The sequence below is a fragment of the Vigna angularis genome, chromosome 3, assembly GCF_016808095.1.
Source record: "Vigna angularis cultivar LongXiaoDou No.4 chromosome 3, ASM1680809v1, whole genome shotgun sequence".
Taxonomy (NCBI): domain Eukaryota; kingdom Viridiplantae; phylum Streptophyta; class Magnoliopsida; order Fabales; family Fabaceae; genus Vigna; species Vigna angularis.
In genome coordinates, this window is record NC_068972.1 from 33,284,096 (window position 1) to 33,292,873 (window position 8,778).

Sequence of the window (8,778 nt, forward strand, 5' to 3'; positions counted from 1 at the left end):
TTCTAGGAGGTTAGGCCAACCATGAAGGAGAAGGTATAAAGAAGTCTAGAAGAAGACAATTTCATAAAGTAAGAACTCAAAAAGAGAAGCCTTGCAATTTTGGCAAGAAGACTTTACACTCAATCAAGTTCTAAGGATTACAAAAGGGTGCCTCTCCTTTTATAGGTGAAGGAGAAGGCTAGAGTACATGAAATGTTTAGGAGCCTTTTCATCATTTGATGAGGAGCCTCATCATTAAATGAGGAGCCTATGCATTAAATGAGGAGCCTAAACATTAAATGTTAGGAGCCTTATGCTTTGTAACAAACTTAGTCAAAACTTGTAATGCAAAGGATCCTTGCAACTAACTCCTTTCAAACCCATTTTTAACTCATTTCTAACCCATTTTAGGTGTTACCTTATAACTAAGGACCTAATGGTGCGCTAGCTCTCTCTTAAAGCCACCAAACCTTCTAAGCAAAGCTAAATAAAGTGTCTTGGCCAAATACAAGGCCTAAAATTGATCTATATTACATATTTACAAAAGTGCTTTAAGATAAAGAAGAAGACTAAAATGTCCTCCATAAGAGTAGAATCTTTGAAGCTCCATCTTCTTCCATCTTCTTTGACCATGGCTCTTTATGAGAGGTCCAATGTCTTCTAAGGTTTGAGGGAAAGCAAGAACAAGCTTGAAAGTCCTTCTTCTTCCAATCTCTTAACCTTAGCTTAAGTTGATGCTCCCTTCATGAATCTCCGTTTAGTTCCCAAAACGGATTCCATCAAAAAGCCATGATTATTCTAGAAGAGTCTTTTGATGAAATTGGAGAAAAAGTCTCTTTAAGGTCAATCTCTTCCTTTTTTAGTATAGTCCTTCGCCACAAGACGAGCCTTATACCTCTCCATATTACCTTTGGAATCTCTTTTGGTTTTAAGTATCCATTTTCAACCAATGGGTTTTACATCTTCTAGTAATTAGACAATTTCCCAAGTCTTATCATATTGGATGAAGTTATACTTCTCATTCACTACTTAATCCATTTTTCTGAATTAGGATTTTGCATGGCTTGACGAAAGTTGACTGGGTTATCTTCCATCATACCATTATTTTCCTTGTTTTCTTAGAGTAATACCACACAATCATATGGAATAACATTCTCCTTTCTCTCATGGATCTCCGCAAAAATACTGTCTCATGAAGCATAGATTCTTGAGGATTTTGAGTTTGTTCTTCATAACCAACCGAATTGTCTTGAGTAGGAGATTCAATAACCATTATCTTGTAGAGGTTATGAAATTGCTTCATAAAAAACAAATGTATGAATCAGATAAGAAATTTTCATAAATTCTTCTTTTAAGATAAAGTCTTTAACCTTAATCTTTATCCAAAAACTCAATATCCTCAATGTGCGAGTTTCCGTCGTCTCAAAACATTATCTTTAAGAAAAAACCTAGAAATAATAGTATGTACTCATAAAAATGTTATGATTTTTATGTATATTTGTTCATTACTTTTTAAAAAAAATCAATATCTAATATGGTTCTTATCAAATTAAAATATTAAATATAATATTTATATAATTAATATTTCATAATATATATATATATATATATAATTTTAATCATAAATATAATTAATTAAATCATCTTAATATTTTCACCAGTAATAATGATCGTAATATATTTAATTATTTATTATATATATCACCCAAATGCTAACATTAGCTATGATTAATGTTATAAGCTGTGATTAATGTTATTTACATATTTGAATATTAAAATTTCCTCGTCTGTCCGACGGAAATTTTAAGAATATATTTAAAAGAACTTATTCTACATTCATTTGGTCACAACTGATAATATACTATGTAAGGTGAAACAAATATAAAAATTCTATCTTACACTAATAATAAGAAGATGAAACTGTGCAAGTATAAGTAAATATCAGCGAAGCAAAAATGAATATGCCCTTGCAGCATTAGGACACAACGAACCTGCGAGAGTAGATGCTATCAACTGTTCACATTATATCATATTATACCCTTTGAGTCATTAATTTATACAATTTTCATGAGTAATATTTCATATGTTTAGGCATATATGACTGAAGAGTATTTTCAGTACAGTTTGTTTCTTTTGGCAGAACTTTGAAAGTAGCCATTTTTCCAATTTTGTTAAGCTATAAACGTATTATATGTGAAGCTTGCTTTTATACATATATATATATATATATATATTCTTTTGCAATGACAGAAAAGTAATTGAAAAAGAATCACCTTACCAAGGCATGTTTCACCAGAAATAGATATCCTTATCTTGGTTTGTACCTCACAGTCAAGAGAGTAGACACCAACACATTTCCAACGAAAAATTTTAAATTTTTTTTGAAGAAATTAAGTAGTAGGTGGCAAAGAAATTGAAGGGTACACGTGTTGAACTCAAAGCAGTGACTGCACAGAACGAGGTTGAACAAACGACACCTGTCCTTAACGTGGCAAAAGGTGCGATCAGGCTTAGGAAATTGGTCTCTGATATTTTGTTCTCTACGTGGGACAACCTCAGTTCCTCAATTCTTATATAATATGTTACTGCATTTAACAGCTTTTTATCCTTTAATTTAGTAACTGTGTTTTTGTGTGGCGTCTCTGTGAGTTTGAACACACACACTGTGCAAGTGTTGCCACTTCCAAAACCTCTTCTTCCCAATTAGCCTTATAATTAAGTTCTGAAAATGTTGTAAGCCACACAAAAAGAACTGGTATTTGAGTTGAACACATTTTTCAGGTATCTTTTCTTTTATTTTTTTACTATATTTTTGTATACATTTATATTTATATAATGTAATTGTGTATCCTTGCTGATCTGTGTTGTCATTGCATTATTCATTCTGTCTTTTGGTTTGAATATGAGTTATAGATTTCACATACCAGAATGCATGCTTGATCCTTTGGCTTGACTTTCTGGATTATTTTTTTTTTACTTGTAAATTTATATTTGAACAAGAGACTTTCACCTTCGAATTTTCTTCGAGTTTTTACACAAAAGAATTGATAGAACATATAATTTTTCGTTAAGAATAGCTATGTCTAACGACTTTTTCTTTTGGTAACTAACTCACTTTTCAAATGATGTATCGGAGTTTACAAGTTTTCTATATTTTCATTTAATTATAAATTAGGACATGCTATTTCTTAATTTGTATTATAATTTAAAAAGTTATACTATTTTATGATTGAACAAAAACCTACTTTTTATTTTTTGAAATCTGGCCATTTTTATTTCTCTGAAAAGAATTACATTTGAGAAGAGTTGTAGTTGTTGTTTTTGGTATTTTTGTTTAGTGAAAACTTAACTCACTTTAAAGAAAAACTTGAACGGTATATATATATCAGATCTCTTAAATATTCATTACATTATTACTATCATTATCAATATACTTGTAATTTTGATTAGGCACATAAAGAGTGAAATCCCCCTAAGAACAAGGTTCTAAATTTTGACCTCTTGAATTGGTACAATATTAATGGTTACGGAGGCCCATCCATACCTACTGCACTTCTGTGCTGTGTCTTCGATATTTGTAGGCAATGCACTAGACAAAGGATTCAACTTTTGCTGCTATCCCTTGCCCAACTTCATACACTCATAATATTCTTTCTTCATGCACTTTCTTAAGTGGGATTCGGTGGAGACCAAGAATTTCCTCTTCAGTCCAACAAGAATCAAAATCCACATATATGTTTCTCCATACCCTTTCGGATAATATTAAATAACACAGCTAAGTTTTTTTTTTTTTCTTTTTCAATTGTTTTTGACTTTTATCTGTGTATTGAATTTTACTATGTGGACGTGAGCTTGGGAAACCCCTTGTTTGATTCTCTTACTCATCCAATAGATGTGCTACAATTGTCACTACTACTGCGACATCTAGTTCTAGAGCTATGAATCGAAACATTCATTGCTCCCTTTAATTTTGATATATGTTTGGATTTCTATTTACTAACGCAATGCCAAAAATAAGAATTGAAAAGATAGTTTTTTGTTCTTTTATTAAGAACACAGTGCCATCATAATAAAGTTGTTTAGTTTCCCTCCTATTCATCTTTTGACCTTTCACAACGCAAGTGTAAGAATAAAGAGAACAAAAAACCAACGCTTGAAAAGCATGGTGGTGGCGGAGTCTGAGATGAACTCACAAAACGACGCTGAATCTTCGATAGAGTTGGAGCAACTGCACGACGTCAACAAGAATCACCCATTCTCTTCATTGGGAAGAGAAGCTTCTTCCATCTACTCCATCACCCTCGACGAGTTCCAACACACGCTATGGGAGAATGGCAAGAACTTTGGGTCCATGAACATGGACGAGTTTCTCAGCAGCATATGGTGTGCAGAAGAAATTCAAATTTTAAACAACAGCATCAACATTAGCAGCTTCTCACTGAATGAAGCTTCCGCAGAAAAAGGGTTGATAAGGAAGCAACCGAGCCTTCCTCGGCAAGGGTCTCTAACACTTCCTGCACCTTTGTGTAGGAAAACAGTGGACGAGGTTTGGTCTGAGATACACAAAGGACAACAACAACGGCAACCACAGAAAAACAACGACAATAACTGTGGAAGCGTTAATAATGATAACAATGCTCAAAATACCGATTCTGCCAGTCGCCAACCTACCTTTGGAGAGATGACTTTGGAGGACTTCTTGATAAAAGCTGGGATAGTTCGTGAACAGTGTGCCATTGCAACGCCAGTTCCAGCTTCTACAAGTCAAAATCAGCATTTGCAGCAGTATGGCTTCTTTCCTAATAACAACCGTACAATGGAGCCTTCTTTTGTCGGAAGGCAGGTGATGGGGCTTGGTGGCGGCGGTTTCGGCGGTAGTGCTGGTGGGAATGTGGTTAGACCACCTTATCAGGCGGTGACTAAGGGTGGTGGTGGGGGTGGTGCAGTTGGACAGTCTTCTGGGTATCCGGCGGCAGTGCCGTCAGCGGTTTGCTTTGGACCGAGGGCGGTGAATGGTGGCGGTGGTTACGAGGCAGTGAGCAACATGGGAGTGGTGGCGCCGGTGAGTCCGGTTTCGCCGGAGGGGATAGGTACTGGTGAAAATTTTGGTTCCAGATTTGGGATGGACAAAGTTGTGTCAAGAGGGAGAAAGAGGGCGTTTGATGGGCCTGTGGAAAAGGTGGTGGAGAGAAGACAGAGGAGGATGATCAAGAACAGAGAATCAGCAGCCAGATCCAGAGCAAGAAAACTGGTACTTTCTGCATTTCATGATTAAACTGCATTGATACGAAGCTAGATGTCTTGTCTTGTTAATCATTGTTCTTGATAAATATGCTTTTTGTTTGTCTGGTTCTTAGAAATTATACTGTGAAATTTGCACTGCAGCTTTCATAGTTTAGATTTGAAGTTCTATTCTTCCAATTTTTATGAGGGTTACACACTTTCTTTTAGCAATACAACTTCTCTCCAAAAAGGAGTGAGAAAAAGGAAAATTAATCTACAAATGAAGTAGTTTGTCCCTCTTGAAAATATGTGACTAAATCAACTCCTAATTTAGCCACAGGATCTGGCAACTTGTTTTGATATATTCTTTTTCAAATTTAGATAACAAGGATATCAAATTGTCAGTAAAATTTTGTTGGCTGCCACATGCCTAGGTGCGTTGTGATTTTCAGTTGGTGAGCTCCCGCATCACTGATAATTGAGGCAGGCAAAACAGTTAGGCTAATTAATTATAAAAGCACCTTTTTTTAACATTGTATAGTTTACTCTTTTGATTCTTCTTTATTGATAAACTTTCTTTCCCTTAAGTGACAAAAGGGTGATGTAAAGGGGTAGCGTAAAAGATGTTAGAATAGGCTTTTTCTTGTTAATTAAACTGATTACCTGCTTTGGAGGAAAAGGTAGAGAAAAAAGGTACCTGATTAGATAAGTAGGATTACTTTTGAGAGCTTTTGGCCTTAGAAAACTTCCCCCTGTATAAATTCAAACAAAGGAATGAAATTGCAGTAGAGGGATAAAAAGTTTTAAACCTTTAAAATACAAAATGGTTGCTTTCTTATCTTTACCCTTTGAACATAATATTGTTAATGACCTTTCTTTTCGTGGTATTATCTTTCACTTTTGCTTTGGCAGGCATACACAATTGAATTAGAAGCAGAATTGACCCAGTTGAAAGAAGAGAACGCCGAACTTAAACTATCACTGGTATGCCAACTATATTGTACTTTGATCAATGTTGAAGTTCTTTCTTTATTTTGTATATTGTACCCAGTAATTAGATTCCATATCTAACATGGATCATGCTTCTATACATAGGCTGATCTTGAAAGGAGAAGAAAGCAACAGGTAACTAATATTCTTATGCAATTAATCACAAACATTTATTTATTCTTATGCAATTAATCACAAACATTTATTTATTCTTATGCAATTAATCACAAACATTTATTTATTTATTCACATCACAATGTGAACTACAGTCACCTTTTTTGCAGCATTTAGAGGAAGGGAATTGGAGAGTTCAAAACAACCTTCAAAAGGCCAAAAATAAATCGAGATCATTGAGAAGGATCATGAGTTGCCCTTTATGAGAAAATGATCTGCATCTATAAACAGTACTGACAATGCTTAGATTTTAGCACAGAAAGGACTATTGGCTGTGGTGCATCTTCTTGTGTTTTTTCTTGAAAAGACTCCATGACGCAGAACTAAGAAGAAAGCAGGACATAGAAAAAACACTGAAACTAATGTCAAAGCCAATAAGGGAAGTTCGTGTCGATCAAAGGATTAGTTTACTGTTTTTCATGATGAGTGACTGGTTAGTGAAACATAGTAAATATATGTAGTTGCTTGTGTTATATTAATAATATTTTCAGTGTCAAATAAATAAAATCATTTACACTAGTTTTCTTGGTTTCATCAGCGGTCCATTACGAATTTATATTGAGGAAATAAACCGAGTGGGATACCATCAAATATTTTACAACGGTTGTATAAGCTTATTGCTAATTACTGCATTTCGTAAATAAAGTAAAATAAAAACCAATTTAGTATTCTTGATAAGTTGAACAGCTATATTGTATAAAAAAAGTAGCATAGTGATTCTGTTTGGTCATGTTCGAATTGAAACATTCATTGCTGCTTTTAATTTTGTTATATTTTTACAACAACAATGTTAAAAAAAATTGTTAAAATATTATTGATCTTATTGAAAAGGGCAGACTGTTACCAAAGTTACTGTAAACTAATCATATCAAAGTCACACTCTTTAATTCAAAATATTTTTAAAGTTGAGGCTTTAATTTAAAATATTTAAGGTGATATAATTTTGTTTAAAGTATTTTTAAGTGAAAATATTATAAAGTGAAATCGTATTATCCTCGCAATTCTTTATCTTCGCAATTTTTATCCAAACTGAACTCCACTCGAGTTTGGAAACTTCAATTAACTTCAATTTAGAATGCAAAATTAAAGTTGCCTCGTCTTGATCATTTTAGAACACGATTTATTCATATTTATAATTTTTTTAAAATTAAAGTTTTTAAAAATTTATATGGAAACATTGTTTTTGACCATAAAATCACAATTTATTCATATTTGTGATTTCTTTTAAATTAAATTCTTTTAAAATGTATACGGAAACAGTGTTTTTGTCCGCAACAGAAAAGGAAATCTGAAATAGAGATGGAAATTTGAGATAAAAATAAAAATAATAATATTTTAATATACATAAATTTTTTATTCTATTCTTTTTTATCATTTTCTTTTTAAAATACAAAAAAATAATTTTTAATGATCATTATATCATTCTAATATATCAAATAAATATAAATGTAATCATCCTACCATTTATTTTAAAAAATAATATTATTCAAATGAGTTGTGCATGAACGACACTAAAAAGAATGAAGCTAAATTTTATGATTGATAGGCAATGAATGATTCCATAAGTGAACATACACAGACACGTAAACATATGTACATATGCACAACACACATGTTTCTCATTGTAACGTGACTCAGTAAAATGGGCAACATATGAACAAAATAAAACAAAAAATTGTACGATAATCAATTTATTGCAATATTTTTATTTTTATAAAACACGAACATCCATAAAATAATCATTGGCACCTACTTATTAAGAAAAAGTACTTGTCCAAAGTAGGAATTGCCATATTTTGCAGAAAAGGAGAGCATAATTTTTTGTAAATCAGGCTTATGAAAACTACACTGACTTTTAAACAATATCACTCCTTTTATGGTTTAAAAAATTCTTATATGGAAAAAGGAAACATTGTTCTTTCTTCTTTGACTTTGTAATCATTTGATGATTTTTGAAACAATAAAGAAATGGCGGGATGAGGTGTCGAATAGTGTTTGAGGACTTTTCGCAAAAAGTGTTAGACATTGTTTGTAGGTGTTAAACAGTCTACAAACATTGTTAAAGGCTTAAGGATTTTTAAAAGCTTTTGGAAACACACTAAAAAGATGGCAAAGATAAAAGCTCGTTTTATACTGGTTCACTCAACCTAAGTTATGTCAAATTCTCCTTTAAGACTTCTTTAAGGGTTCCACTAACTTTAACAAGTTATAAACGAGTTTCACCACTCCTCGTTTACAACAGCTCAACTGGCTAAATAATGTTTAACTCCCACTGAGTTAAACAATTTGAGTGTTTTCAATCATTTTTTATTATCGAAAAACAAATGTATGTTTAAAGCTAGTATAGAAAAATAATTCTGTGATGAATCAATGTTTTCTACTATTCACTTAGCTTATTGTACTACATTTGTT

General features: G+C 32.6%; 1 protein-coding gene across 6 annotated transcripts; it reads left to right on the plus strand.

Annotated features, from left to right (window-relative positions):
* The first annotated feature begins 2,575 nt into the window (after nucleotides 1–2,575).
* Nucleotides 2,576–6,900, plus strand: LOC108324255 (protein ABSCISIC ACID-INSENSITIVE 5). 6 transcript variants are annotated; one of them, XM_052875308.1, is made up of 5 exons: nucleotides 2,576–2,760; nucleotides 3,561–5,230; nucleotides 6,115–6,186; nucleotides 6,298–6,327; nucleotides 6,462–6,900. In XM_052875308.1, the coding sequence occupies exons 2-5, from the start codon at nucleotides 4,142–4,144 to the stop codon at nucleotides 6,570–6,572; spliced, it is 1,302 nt and encodes a 433-aa protein (XP_052731268.1). In that variant the 5' UTR covers nucleotides 2,576–2,760; nucleotides 3,561–4,141; the 3' UTR covers nucleotides 6,573–6,900. The 6 variants fall into 6 exon arrangements, with proteins under 6 accessions (XP_052731268.1, XP_052731269.1, XP_052731267.1 ...); XM_052875309.1 differs by having other exon boundaries at nucleotides 6,477–6,900; XM_052875307.1 differs by having other exon boundaries at nucleotides 4,063–5,230.
* The last annotated feature ends 1,878 nt before the right edge of the window (nucleotides 6,901–8,778 follow it).

What these genes read in the sequence shown, in the direction of transcription:
- LOC108324255 (XM_052875308.1), top strand. Translation starts at nt 4,142, where the DNA reads ATGGTGGTGGCGGAGTCTGAGATGAACTCACAAAACGACGCTGAATCT. An exon ending in CCGAACTTAAACTATCACTG is followed by an intron (nt 6,187 to 6,297) that starts GTATGCCAACTA and finishes TTCTATACATAG; the next exon opens with GCTGATCTTGAAAGGAGAAG. An exon ending in AAAGGAGAAGAAAGCAACAG is followed by an intron (nt 6,328 to 6,461) that starts GTAACTAATATT and finishes TGTGAACTACAG; the next exon opens with TCACCTTTTTTGCAGCATTT.